The sequence below is a fragment of the Dromiciops gliroides genome, chromosome 2, assembly GCF_019393635.1.
Source record: "Dromiciops gliroides isolate mDroGli1 chromosome 2, mDroGli1.pri, whole genome shotgun sequence".
In the NCBI taxonomy this organism is placed as follows: domain Eukaryota; kingdom Metazoa; phylum Chordata; class Mammalia; order Microbiotheria; family Microbiotheriidae; genus Dromiciops; species Dromiciops gliroides.
Genome location: NC_057862.1, coordinates 428,469,757 through 428,484,887, shown reverse-complemented (window position 1 = coordinate 428,484,887; position 15,131 = coordinate 428,469,757). Strand labels below are relative to the sequence as shown.

The window sequence follows — 15,131 nt, the reverse complement described above, 5'->3', positions numbered from 1 at the left end:
TACACAACTGTGTGATAATAACAAAGTATAATAGGAATTGAGAGAAGAAATTGGCATGGACTAGAGTGGTCAGAGAATGTTATTTATAGGAGTGGAACTAGACTTTATATAAAGATAAAAGAGAAAGATGTTTGATGAAGAAGGGAATATTGTAACCAAGACAAATCACAGTAAACAAAGCTTGCTCAGGAATTAATCAAGAGATCTGCCAGGCTATACCTGTATATGAAGGGACCAACATGTTATGAGACTCAGGAGATAAAGAGACACTGTGAGATGGAACATTAAGTTAATTTTAGTTCAGAATAGACTTTTATACACACATACAAACTGAGAACACTACATGTGGCCTGGCCAAAGCCAGAGGGAAGAGAACGCTTGCCCGATGACCCCTAAACGGTGCAAAAAGAGCAATAAGGGAGACCATGGACAAGAAGGCACCAGCTCTATGTTTACAAGGTGGGTGCTCAGCTGTCACATGGTTCAAAACAAACAAAATACAGATATCATAGTTTAGGAAACCTTTACCAGTTTAAAAAAAAAAGAAAAGAAATTTGTCCTCACCTGTGTGGCCTTGTAATTTCTGTACGATCTCTTTTGTCTGAAGGTTCCAAATGTAAACCAGGTTATCTTCTGACCCAGACACAATCCACTGTGATAAAAGGAGGTAGGGTTAGAAATATTAAGGTGGAGAAAAGTTACATGTTTCCCCAAACTTATCAATTCTTAAGCCCATCTTTGAAGACTCTTTTTTTTTTTTTTTGCAATGTATCAAGTCTGAAAATTGCATTCTTCTAGCAGGCATATGGAGCATAACTGATAGTTAATTGCTAAATTCAAAGCTCTCTGGGCAGATTTTAGATACATTTGCCTTCTTTGGGATTATTCAGTTCTGACATGGCAAGAAGTAGTTTCCCTTTCATTTTTCCATACTCCTTGAAAGCAGATGGGGTTTTGGTTTGCTTTTGTCTCCCTGGGATCAGATACACGGCAGACCCTCAAGAGTACTTCATCTATTACAGAATGGGTATTTGGCATAAATCAAGTTATCGATAAGATAACCTAGTATCATTCCAGTACTCGAAGCCTTGTTAACTTGTGCACTATGTGGCATAACTTTTGAGAGCTAAAGGTCATCTCTTATTTCTGAGGATTTTGGTGGAGGACACAAAAAAAGGTATCCACTGTCATCTAAATCTTCTACCATCACTTTTTTTTTTTACCTCAACCATCTTGCAAAGACCCAAGACAATAAAAATAGCCACATGAAACATACCTTTCCACCAGTGACTGAAAAATTAGCAAAAATGCAGTATTTCTCATTCTTATGACCAGTGTATGTCTTCAGGCACTGAAAGAAAAAAAAAAGTTATTCTCAGGTTTATCTCAGGCTTAAAGAAAAAGTAGCAATTTATCCCCAAAGCTACATAAGTAATTTTATTCTTAATTTCATTTGGGTCAGTCAATCCTGGACATAGAACACAAAGGCAATGATCATTATCATCACTACAGTTCCATCTGTCTAAGAGAACTGGGCCATCTGGTTTATCCCAGTGATTTCTTGACCTTCCAGTTTGTTATTCCACAGGATCCAAGCTAAGTCAGGCAGTCCATTCAGGTTAATGGACTCCTCTTCTTTCCTCTATAAACCACCTAGTAAAGTCAATAAACATTTATCAAGTGCCCACTACATGCCAAGTATATTGTGTGAAGTGCTAGAGATACATACACTTAGTGAATCTCTTCATGCAACAAACTGACACCAGCACATCTGCCATCCCTAACCTTCAGAAGGGCTTCTTAAAAATAACAGCAACAGCAGCTGGCATTTAAAGAACGCTTTAAGTTTCATAAAGCCCTCTGAATATGTCATCTTATTTCTGCACAACATTCCACTAAAGAACCTTCATTCTCTATTAGAGACCAGTGTTGAGAGGAGGGAGGGAAGGAAAGAGAGAGGGAGAAACAATTATAGGCAGAAAAGCAGAGTTGGGTAATGCTTCATCTTTATGGGCATTTAAATCTTTGTCAGCATTGTGTTGATGTAACTGGAACCAATTCAAATCATTTTGAATGTTCTAGTGCATTTTTCATGCTCAAAGTGGCTATTCAAGTGGCCTAAGCCTAGTAATTCTTCGACATCCAAGCCTTCTCCAAGCACATAGATCTACATCCATTTTTTTCATTACTTACTCCTAAACCTGAGACTTTGTATTTAATTCTTTTGTAAATGTGTCCTCCACCAAAATCCTCAGAAATAAGAAATGACCTTTAGCTCTCAAAAGTTATGCCAGATAGTGCACAAGTTAACAGGCTTCAAATACTGGAATGATGCTAGGTTATCTTATCTAAGGAACAGGGGCAGCTAGGTGGTACAGTGGATAAAGCACCAGCCCTGGATTCAGGAGGACCTGAGTTCAAATCCGACCTCAGACACTTGACACTTACTAGTTGTGTGACCCTGGGCAAGTCACTTAACCCCAACTGCCTCACCCCCCCCAAAAATTACCCCATCTTATCTAAGGAACAACCCATGTAAGACCAGAAAAGTTCATCACTAGATTAGCCACAAGGTGACAAATTTTTTTAGCCACAGCAACTATCAAAAATCACCTATCAAAGACTAAGTCAGAAAGGTTCCAATACACAGTGGTGGAGAGCATTCATACAAATGAAACTGCAGATCCTTGAAATATTTCTTTTATTATGAAGACATGTTTGTTAACTCTTACAATTTTTATATTTGTGTCAATATGTGAAATTAAATTCTTTGGCAATATGGCCAACTCTATGAGGTACCTAGCTCTCACTAAGATTTCCCCTTTTAATCTTGTGCCATTACTATCACATAACACCCAAAGTAGGAAACCTGATGGAATGCTACTTTTATTATGCCTTTATAATTCATCCAATTTAAACAAGTCCTTACCTTCCCTTTGCTGTAGTCCCAAAGCTTAAGAGTGCTAGAGGTTAAAAGAAAGTAATGAATCAATTTTTATTTCAGGTCAGTGTCTCCAATTAAATTTGCTTCTTCTGTCAGTCTATTCAAAAGAAGACTTTCTACCAAAATAAGAGTACTTATATTTGAGTTTTACATTTTGCTTTATAATTAATTAGAACTCTAGGATTACAAACAAGGGTGGAGAACCTGTTTTGATCATGTAACTCATTCTGTCAAAATGAGTAATCCAAACCTGCCCCCAAACTTAAAAATAAAACATTTATACCTATAGGGCTTAGATAGCTAATTAGCTTTTAACATTCATAAAGATCTCAGAGCAGAGGAGCTTCCTAACATTATGAGGAAAGTAACTTCCCATAATCCTGATTATCATTGAGCCCATAGCCTCAGTCATTCCAGAAATGTGGGAACAAAAATTCAAGTTGTCAGAGAACACATTTTATAGCAGACATATTACAAGCCCTAATCAAGTCTGAAAGGTAAAATGCTTACCTTAGAGGTATTGGCCAACTTTTAATTCCCAGTCAATGTGATTCTGCTATACAGTCTATCTTATCTTACTCATTCAAGTGCAATCAAGACATTACAAATGCTAAAAAGCTATTTCAAAGATTAAAGTGAATAGCAAGTTTCTTAGTTAGGCTTTCCAATAAGTAAAATGAAAGAGCTGGTTTCCAATAAGTAAAATGAAAGAGGTATGGTTTCCCCTAACTCTGATATCCCAAATTTTAAGTGCTTATTTATACTCATTTTAAATAATTTAGTATCATTTATACATGTGATTAATACTACGGGTAAGAAATCTTCATATTGGTGTAAAGGAAGTACTTTTTGTAAATTTATTTTCTTATAAATAAACAAAAATGCACAAAATACTTACTTGTCCAGAGTTGCAGCAAGAATGTATTTACCATTTGGAGAGAATTTCACAAAAGACACAGGGGGATTATCATCATCTGTATTAAAAATAAAAATCTTAAGATAAATTTAAAACATTTGGTCCAATCTCTGTAAGTTATGCCACTATCCAAATACAACAAAAAATTTTATATAAGATACCACCACCAGTATTGAACACTATGATTTTGTGGCTCCCTTTAAAAAGATAGTTTGAATTTACTTTGCCTAGGAATACCAAAAAATGGGGAAAGATTAGGTTTATTTCAGTTATTTCCTCAATCCTTTAGTTAAGCCACTTACTATGGACAGAAAAAATAATCTTGAAGTTTCCTACTTCTTTATTCTTTTGGAAGCTAATCCTCCATTTGTCTTAAACCAAATTACTATTTATAGATTCTTTTGGAAACATTTTAACTTCAAAAGTGTCAAAGCTTAGGATGCTAATCAGAAGCCTATCTCAAATATTCACCTCCTGCTCCTTGCATTCTGTTTTGCCCCAACCTCTAAGATGATGGACAATGTTCCACATAAAAAGTTTGCCAACATTCTACTGAAGTTAACAGTGCCACCAAACTCAACACCTTTTATAGCGTGGTAGGAAGGAATTGTTGCTTGGGGGGAAAGAGTCAATGACTTTCCACTTAATTTCTGTGGATCATTTTCCTATTGGACATTACATATTACCCTGTCTTTGTCTACAAAATTTTGGGTCTACTTAACACTTCACCAGTGAATGCCTGAAGCAGTATGGGGATAATGGATAGGTGAGGAAGACCCAGTACAAATTCCACCTCTAATCCTTATTATGTGACCCTGGCATATCACTTAAACCCTTAGCCTTAGTTTCCAAAACTGTAGAATGGAGATGGAGGTATCCTCTAGGGTCCAACTCTAAATATAGGATTTTAGGAATGATCCTGAGGGAAGGATGCTTGTAGCATCAGCTTATAGACTCAAATGGCTAAAAAAATAGTGGCAGTTAAGAAATGGGTGATCTTTTGATATTAGCGCTTTTTTTGGTGGGAATAAAAGAGTGGTGGTTAAGACCTGTGATTCTACTGTGGCAAACTCCCAAGGTAGAAATTCCCTCTATTGGGAGATTAGCAACTTCAGTCATATTTGCCTTCAAGAGCTTCAGTGATGTGCCCGCCATCTCACAGCTAGTATGTGGCAGAGGTAGGATTTGAAAAATGTTTCCAACTTCAGGGCTGATCTTCTTGCTGCTTCATCATTATGGTTTTCTGTATGATCCAAATGTCATTAATATTATTTAATCCCCTAATTCTCTGAACTGAAACATTCAAGTTTTTTCCTCATGAGAACTGGGTTCTAGACCCTACTATATTAAAAATTCAATATTCTAAGACCTCTAACCAATCCTCATAGTTTATAACTAATCTTACCCTTTCACTTACAATCTATTTTGAAAGTGAGAAAAGTATGCCCAGAGTGCTTGTGTACCATAAGTGCTCACCCTCAAATAACAGTGAAACACATTTTATTACCCAATTTTCTGGTAGGTTTAACACGCCAATCGATCTTCACAATTGAGGGATATGCTGTAAAAGGTGTGAAGAATTCAAATACAGTGCCCTACATTAGATGTTCACTTAATCCTATCTATTCTATTTCATTCTACTTAAAATGTAAATACAAGCATTTCCTTGGCAGCTGCCCCATGCTGCTTGGCACAAACAGCAATTATAGTAAAATATCTATAACTGGAACTGAGGATAAGGACAAAATATATCTAATTCTTAGGAAGCTTTTAAATCCAACAAAAAAATACATGAGAAAGAGTAAAGGCTAGACTTGGTTTTAATGATTTTTTTTAAATCCATGCTCAATTGTCAATAGGGTCTATTTCACCTACATTAGGAAGTTCCATAAAAACAATACCATAAAAAGATGTTCCTTTAAAGGCAGTTCTCAAGGGAAGAAATCCAAGCTATCTATAGCCATATGAAATCATAATTCCAGAAGAATGATGAGGAATGCTATCTACCTCCTGGTAAAGGAGCGATGCTCTAATATGCCGGAAAAGATACATTCTACGATATGACCAACATGAGGATTTGTTTGCTTAAATAGTTATCTGTTTCAAGATTTTGTTTTTTTAAGGGAGAGGGAAATAGAAGATATAGAAATGAGGGGGGAAAATGCTTGGTAATTTTAAAAAACAAAATTTAATTTAAATCTTTGGTAGACAAAAAATTTTGACTATAAAAATGTTAAAATAGATCTTTTCTGAAACCTGAGCAAATCAAAACAGTAGGGCTGAGGAAGCCAGATTCACCAGCATCTGAGACGCTAAGAAGCATTTTACCTTATGTTAAAGATATTATCTGGGATCCATGTATCGAATATCTTCCAAAACATTCTCTGCGACACATTTGCATAATAGCAATAGTTCACAAAACAAGAGTGCAGGCTTCTCTTCTTCCCCACCCCAACCCCTTGTCCAAGTTCTCAAGGTCAAGATTTATGAGGCTTCCACACAGCATAGCACTTGATGTTTCAATGAAGGTTTATTAACTTTATAAAAGTTAAGAGTTAAAAATTAACAAAAATAAAGATGAATTAACTTCAGAGAAAAAAGACTAGAATATGGAATTGCATCAGAGCAAAATAAGGTAGAACTTGGCTCCTGTTTTCTACCTAGGAAGGAGACATAGGAAGCAGAATGATGACTCAATCATCAAGTTTATTCACAGAAAAACTGCATTCCAGACCTTTGAACCCTGGTTCAGTAGGGCTTTTCAGAATCCTTTTGTTTTAGTAATCCCCTGAAGCCATGCCTATGTAAAATTATTGTAGTAGGCAGTTTCTTTTTGCTCCCCCTTATCCCACCTCTTAACATCCTACCAAAGGTATTAGCTGACAAAGATTTTAATAGTTAGGATAGGGAGAGGGAGTGCCACAAAAGCCTGGAGTGGGATATGATGCAGTAGGTAATATAGTGCATCAAGGCATGCTTCTTCCATATAGGCATACATGAAAGTATTAATAAACATTATTATAATATGTGTAGGGGTAGAGAAGAGTTGGAAAATACAAATTATGGGACTGACAGAGCACTGAGTGGATGTAGATCTAATAGACAAATATCTAATAAAGAATCCAATTTAGAAAAAGAATAAACATTGTTAAGGTTGGCTAAATTAGAAGAGAAAGAGGAGGCTTCAAAAAGATATGATTTGCTCAATTTCAAATGTGTATTTTTGTTTTTTCAAGACAAATTTTTACATAAATGTAAAGGTCTTTCGTAAGGGCATAAGAAGCTAGGATTGAGACTTAGGAAGTTACATACATACATACAGATATCAGAATGTTAGAAATATCAGGAGGTTCCAAAAATGAATGGTATGGGAAGAGAAGAAGAGAGACAACCAAGACAGTGGTATCATGATATCACAAGTAAGCATCATTAAAAAGTAACAAAGGAGAAGGGTGAGAAGAGACCATTAAATTTAGGCTGGAGATTATAGCTGGTGATCTCAGAAAATACACTAATCTATTAGGGAAAATAAAAATTGTCTCTCAAAAAATAAATGGGATGCCAGTTCCACAGACAGAATTATTGAAGTATCACTTCAAGATCACAGATGTATGGGTATTCAAGAGAAGATGAAAGAAGCTCAGGAAGGGATTCTATGCCCATGTCAGGTCCTACAGGGCAAGAGCCAAGTCATTCTCACCTTTGAGCCAAGCAAAGCATTTACAGGTATATGTCATTTGATCAACTATAAGCTATGTTAATGATAAGAGTTCAGAAGGATGGCTGTTGGAGGGAAAAACTAATTTGAACTTTCTCAGGTGACACAGGTAATATGAAATAAAAACGAATTTTCTTTCTTTTAACCTAAAGATCCAATTAACACCTAGGGAAAAGAATGGGAAAATGGAGGGAAGACATCAAAAAAACCACCAACCTCAAATCTGACCTGATTTAGGGGAGAGATACAGCAAAACCAGATCCAAGAAATGTCAGTGAAGGAAGAAGTTAGGAAGAGCTAAAAGAAGTCAAACCCAAGCTCTCATTTGCATTTCAAGCCACCAAGCCAAGAATAGTTATTATCATAAGATTTCTTTTAATTAACTACATCCTTTAGAAGTGTAGAGGCAGAATAGAACAAGAAAACCTTTCTGAGAAAATCATGAATCATTAAACACAAACAAAAGTAAACTTTGTTTACTTACCAATAAGTGTTTTTAAACATTGACCTGATGCTGTATCCCATATTCGGCTTTTGAGGGGAAAAAAAAGATGTGTTAATACAGGTAAAAAATGGATAGTCTTTGAATTTTAGGGATTAAAATACAAGCAAAAAGCCCAAATAAACTGAAATTATTTTAGCTTTAATGCATTAAATTAATAACTATTAAAAACAAGTAATGAAATATAAAATTTTCTCTGTCCCTTTCCAGTTATGAAGTCCTACCACGTTTGGTTTTGACAATTACTTAATAAGATATGTACATGCAGTCCTAACTGATCTTTTCATATTTCTTCAAACGCTTAATTTTAAAAATTGCTCTAAACTCTTTTATAACATACTCTAATGTAGTCAGCCACTCTTGATTATTGAACAGTCTGATTCTATTTTTCTGCTGTTACAATAGTGCAGCTGTGAATCTTTTTAAAAAATCATTTTCCCTTTTCAGTTTGTTGCCTTTTCTTTATACACTAGGCAATTCCTCTTAACTCCCCACCTCCTGCAACTAAACCTTTTAAAAACAATAATAGCTAACATTTTTAAAGCAATTTAAGATTTGCAAAGAACTTTACAAATATTTTATTCTCACAACCACCCCCTGGTGGTAAGTGCCATTATCATCCACATTTTACAGATGAGGAAACTGAGGCTGGTGTTAACCGACTTGCTTAGGATCACTTTCACATTGCTTGTGTCTGAAGCTGCATTTGAACTCAAATCTACCTCACTACAGGTCCAGTACTCTAACTGTTGCACCAACCTGGGTGGCTAGGTTGGCCCCAGCAAAAGAAAAAAACACTTGGTCAAAGTCAAATAACACTGAAATACTGTCTGGCAATGGATTCTGCATTACCATCTACAGTCCCCGACTTGGGAGGAATCTTCTCCATGCCTACTCATTAACATTCTACTTGACATCTTTAATGTTGTTTCAGTATTGTAACTATTTTGTAATCTTGGCTTTTTTTTTTTTTTTTACTCTGCATCACTTTGTACAAGCATTCCCCTGTTTCCCTAAACTACTTTCACATATCACAATTTGTTCAGCCAACCCTAGCTATTTTCTTTCCAGTTTCTTGCTACCATAGAGAAAGCCACGAATACTTTATCAAATTTAGGCTCTATCATCTGCCTTCATGGGGTACATGATCAATAATAGATCTGCTAGGATTAAAGATAGAACCCATTTAGTCCCCTTTTCTCATATAACTCCAAAATTATTTTTCAGACTGTTTAGACCAATTCACAGCTCCCCAATTAGGGAAACTTCTCACACTGATTATCGTTCTGTTTAATGTCTTTGCCAATTTTCCTTTATAAGATTTTAAGGATGAAGTCCTAGGCAACAGAACTGATGTGAAGGTATTCATTGTGACTTGTCTCATTTAATGTTTGCATGAATCAAAAGTCCCACCAATGTAGAGTACCTGTTGTCATAAAATTAACTTCAAGTTTGGGGTCATTTTTTGATTCTGGTGGGTGTTAGGGAATATCTTTAGGTTGTCTTGATTCATTTTCTATTGGTTACTAAGGAATTTGAGTAATTTTTTGTTAACAGCTTACGTTTTTACCTTTAAATACTTTCACCCTCTAATGACTGGTCACCAGGGGAATTTTTTTAATCTTAGTCTGTTGGATGCTAGATCATAGATTTACACTTTAATGGGACCTTAGAGGTATAATGCAACTTTCTCTTATGGATAAGGAAACTGAGTCAGGAAGGTGAATGACTTGCTCAAGCATACAAGTTGTAAGCAGCAGAGTCAAGACTCAAACCCACATCTTTGTAATTCCAAATCCAGTAGTCTTTCTATTGAATCATGCCACTTTTTGTCAAATCTGTATTTTTCAATGACATTTTAAGTATCACCAAAGAAATCATGTTAAGACAGAGACTAATACAAAATTTATACTTACCAGAGACCATCATAACTACTTGACACTATCAAGGACCCATCACGATTAAAATGAACCTACAATTGAAGCAACGCTTTTAAAAATTCACCCATCTATGGATTATGTTTCATAAAAAAATAGTTAAGGGTTATAACTCTCAGATACCTGAATAACACTCCTGTACAACCTGAGATTAGAACCATAATTGAGGCAATAGTTTTAAAAATAGAATCATGGATTTATGATTTATTTTACCGTATGGTTCTCCTGATTAACGACTAAATCAAAACACTATTAGTCACTGCCCAACTTTTTCACAGTGCTGGACACTGCTGAACAACATGCTGTCAAACAACCACCCCAAGGCCTCTTCTAAATGTTCTTTCCTCCCTTAGCTTTCAAGACATTTTTCTCTCAATTTTTGGTTCTAGACTGTTCCTTTTCAGTCTCCTTTGCTAAATCATCCTTCTCTTCATGGCTTCTATGGATGTCCCACAAGGTTCTTTCCCTTCACTCTCTTGTTAAATCTTATCAGCCACCATGGGCTCAACTATCATCTTTAGGCAGCTGATTCCCACATTTATATACCCACTCTTCATCTCTTGAACTCTACTACCACATAAGCAACTCCCTAAAGGACATTTCCATCTGGCTGTCCTCTAAGAAAAACTCAAACTTATGCCCAAAACTTAACCTGTTCTCCCCATCCCCCTCCCCCCCATCCAAATGCAATTTCTTCCAATCTTCCATTTTTATTCTAACACCACCATCCTTCCAGTTACCAAGATTTACAGCCTTGGTCATCTTCAAGTCTTTACTCTTCCTCAATCCTCATATTCATCCAGTTGCCAAGTGCTACTGACCCTAACTCTAAATGCTATATCCATCATTCCCTCTTCTGGACTCAGAGCCTCCACCCTAGTTCAGGGTATCACCTCTCACCTGAACTACTCAACAGCCTCATTCATCTTCCTGTATCTACTCTCTTCACTTATTCTCATATAGCTACGATACTGCTGGGATCTGACCTTATCTTCCCCACCCCAAGTTTCCAGTAGTCCTCTACTTCCTCTAAAATACAAAGTCCTCTGCCTAGTACTTAAAGCTCTCTGTAATCTAGCTCTCAACTACCTTTCCAAACCTATTTCATATTCCTTCCCTTCCCACATAGTCCATCTCCCTTCTCGGTGCCGCTGCATGATTAGGCTCCCCATGAATGAAATTCCTTCCTTCCTCCTCTTCAAGTCAAAGAATCCCAAGATTCCTTCAATGTGCCAGCTCTTACATGATTATCATTACCCAATAACTGTAGTAGTAGCTAGCATTTATATAGGCCTATGTGCTAGGTACTAGCTAAGCACTTTACACATGTTATCTTATTGGATCCTTAACAATAACCTTAGAAGGCTGATCCTTTTATGATCCCCATTCTACAGTCGAGGAAACTGAAACAAGCAGAGGTTTAAGTGACTTGCCCATAATCACAGAGCTAGTAAATGCCTGAGGCTGGATTTGATTTCAGGACTTTGTGCCCAGCTCTCTATCCACTGCACCACCTGGCTGTCTCAATTGTAATCCTGCCCTCCCTTGCCCCTCACCAGTTATTAATGTTCTTGTCCTCTTGAAACTATTTTGTATTGATTTACTTTGAAACATGCTGCCTCCAGTAGAATTCAAGTTTCTTCCTTATAAGCAGAGGATGTGTCTTTGTATTGCCAACATCTTACACAGTCAATCCTTAGTGTTTGTTGAATGTAGGTGAATTTAACTTCATGCATAAATGGACAGTATGCCCATTCTATTTCAGGATAGATCACACACATGAAAAAATATAATGGAATCATTTATTGGTATACCTAATTTATTATAGGATTCAGTAAATATTTATTGAGGAAATCTAAAGGCAGTCCCGACTCTTACCTACCAGGGAACACAAATATATACAAATAACTATTACATCACCCTCCTATTCCATATTTTCCCAGGGGAGTGCTATTTACATTAGGGTAAAAACATCCAGCAGTGTTCTGAAAGACTAGACCAAACCACCTGATTGGGTATGAATTGCCCTCTCAACTTGGAACAAAAAAGAATGCTTATTTTAGCTTTAGTCTCCCCATTTAAGGCACTGAAATTGATTTACATTTCTCTTTGGAAATCAAAAACCCTGTCCTTTGTCAAAGATAAATAGGCCTCATGTGATAGATGTCAATATCACATATCCCTTAGGCCCAAGAGTATTTCAAGGTCTCTTTAGGAAAAGGTTTTTGACATTCACCTTGTTCTATGTATCCCACCCCAAAGTGGTCATTATTCCCAACTCCACATTCAGCTCATGTCCCTACCTATTCTGTCTATGAAAAGTTTACACCCTGGGGCAGCTAGATGGCGCAGTGGTTAAGCACCGGCCCTGGAGTTAGGAGTACCTGAGTTCAAATCTGGCCTCAGACACTTAACACTTACTAGCTGTGTGACCCTGGGCAAGTCACTTAACCCCAACTGCCTCACTAAAAAAAGTTTACACCCTGGGGCAGCTAGGTGGCATAGTAGATAGAGCACCAGCCCTGGAATCAGGAGGACCTGAGTTCAAATCCAACCTCAGACATTTGACACTGGCTGTGTGACCCTGGGCAAGTCACATAATCCCAATTGCCTCACAAAAAAAAAAAGAAAAGTTTACACCCTGTAAGGCCTAGATGAAATTCCTAAGTGTTCCCTGAAGTTTTTTTTTTTCCTTCATCACCCTAATAGCATTGACTAATAATCTGCCCTACTCTCTTGTATTTGTCAAGCACTTTGAAAATTTACTAATTACCTAGGCCATGGGGTTCTTAACCTAATTTGTGAACTTAAAAAAAAACAACACACAAACTATTTTGATAACTGTATTTCAAAATAATTAATTTTTTTCCCCTTCAATTTGTAACCTTATAGTTTATTTATTTTAAAAATTCTGAGAAGGGGCGGCTAGGTGGCGCAGTGGATAAAGCACCAGCCCTGGATTCAGGGGGACCTGAGTTCAAATCCAGCCTCAGACACTTGACACTTACTAGCTGTGTGACCCTGGGCAAGTCACTTAACCCCACTGCCCTGCCAAAATAAAACAAAATCAAAAACAAAAAAAAATTCTGAGAAAAGATCTGTAGGTTTCATCAGACTGTCAAAAGGGTCCATGACACAAGCAAGGTTAAGAACCCCTTACAGTCTAAATGTTTTCCTACCCATTATCATATTTTACTTTCTCCAAATGCTGTGAATGGGGTTCCTGCAATTTCTATTTTATAGCTGGGCAAAGCAAGGCATAAAAGAACTGATCAATGTTCACATAAATAAATTTGAATTACATAGTTTAATGTTCAGTTCTTCATTTTGTGGATTGGTCATCTCTGCTGTGGTGGTTTAGTTGTTTTTCAGCTGTGTCTGGCTCCTCATGACAATTTATGGGTTGTTTTTTTTTTTTGGCAAAGATACTAGAGTGGGGGCAGCTAGGTGGCGCAGTGGATAGAGTACTGGCTCTGGAGTCAGGAGGACCTGAGTTCAAATCCGGCCTCAGACACTTGACAACTTACTAGCTGTGTGACCCTGGGCAAGTCACTTAACCCCAATTGCCTCACCAAAAAAAAAAAAAAAAAGATACTAGAGTGGTTTGCCATTTCCTTTCTCTAGCTTATTTTACAGATGAGGAAAACTGAGGCAAATGGGGGTTAAGTGATTTGGCCAGGATCACACTACTAAGTGTGTCTGAGACTAGATTTGAACTTATGAGATGAGATCTCCTTTGCTCTATCCAATGCACTACCTAGATGTCCCTGGTTTTACTTGCCTATCAAGTGCATACATTTTCTCATAGACCTGTGATTTCAGTCATATAGGGAATTTGCAATGAAGAAATTCCTTTTTGCCAATCAATCAGTAGCATGTAATATATTCTTAGAGAGTTCTTAGGACATTGAGAGGTGAATTGTTTTTGTGTAGGGTCACATAGGCAGTATGATATAGAAGAGATAAGACTTGAATCCAGTTCTTCCTGCCTTTTGGGTCAGCTTTCTATCCATTGTGCCATGACATTGCTGCAATAAAGTTGAAATGTACATAAGAGGACTTACAGCTGAAACAGGGTCAGAATGAGCAGGTAAAGTCTTGAGGCACTTTCCTGTTTTCACATCCCATATCCTTACACTTTCATCAAACTAAAGGAGAAAAGCAAACATTAAAAAGTCAAGATGGAGATTTCTGCAAAATTGGCAACCTCCTGATTGCCTTAGACAGCAAAAGACGATATTGATGACCTGAACATACCCTATTCCCCCAAGTGATTAAAAACTAAAGTATGACAGAAAACTGGCCTATTATCTTGATTACAAATGTTCACATACAAATTAATTGCCACAATTAACAACTTACAGATCCTGAAACGATGAGGTTGGACTGAGGATTGAAGTTGCAGCAAAAGACATAATTACTGTGACCCTTCAATGTTTTTAGACACTTCCCCTAAAAAGAAAAAATATCAAACCAAGTTATTTTTTCCAAAATACTAGTATTCACCTTTTAAAAAAATTACTATTCAAACTAAACTTATCAGAAGATCAAGAAAAACTATATTCTAGAATCTCTTGAAATTCATACTTCAACCTATAAACAGGCTATATCAAAGATTCACACAGCATCAAAAAGTTGAATTAGTTGGGGCAGCTAGGTGGCACAGTGGATAGAGCACCAACCCTGGAGTCAGGAGGACCTGAGTTCAAATCTGGCCTCAGACACTTAACACTTACTGGCTGTGTGGCCCCAGGAAAGTCACTTAACCCCAATTGCTTCACACACACACACACACACACACACACACACACACACACACACACACACACACACCAAAAAAAGTAAAAAAGTTGAACTAGTTGACCTAAGGTTCCTTTGGAAATCCCTCATTTTACTCATCCAGAAAAGGAGAAGGGATGTTCCCTAACATATACTAGTAGTAGTAGGCCTCCACCAGTCCTCGACGACCATGGATCAGTGCCGTGAAGAGCCACAGGCCACAATGTGGCTGTGCAGCCCGATACAGGAGCCACAGCTCTTGAGTGACTTATAACTGGTGACTGACGCATCCTGTGTTGCATCTACCCCATGAGGAGTAGCTGGAGTGTCCTCTC

General features: G+C 37.1%; 1 protein-coding gene across 6 annotated transcripts in view; it reads right to left on the bottom strand.

The window, feature by feature from the left end:
• Positions 1 to 15,131, bottom strand: part of WDR5 (WD repeat domain 5) — a 28,891-nt gene that overhangs the window by 5,757 nt on the left and 8,003 nt on the right. For all 6 annotated transcript variants that reach the window (XM_043983641.1, XM_043983643.1, XM_043983642.1 and 3 more), the window contains 8 exons: positions 14,380 to 14,469; positions 14,082 to 14,165; positions 9,997 to 10,052; positions 8,063 to 8,109; positions 3,843 to 3,918; positions 2,930 to 2,963; positions 1,277 to 1,351; positions 565 to 652 (listed from right to left, as the gene is read on the bottom strand). In XM_043983641.1, the coding sequence (XP_043839576.1) occupies positions 565 to 652; positions 1,277 to 1,351; positions 2,930 to 2,963; positions 3,843 to 3,918; positions 8,063 to 8,109; positions 9,997 to 10,052; positions 14,082 to 14,165; positions 14,380 to 14,469 (550 nt within the window). The remainder of the gene's footprint in view (positions 1 to 564; positions 653 to 1,276; positions 1,352 to 2,929; positions 2,964 to 3,842; positions 3,919 to 8,062; positions 8,110 to 9,996; positions 10,053 to 14,081; positions 14,166 to 14,379; positions 14,470 to 15,131) is intronic.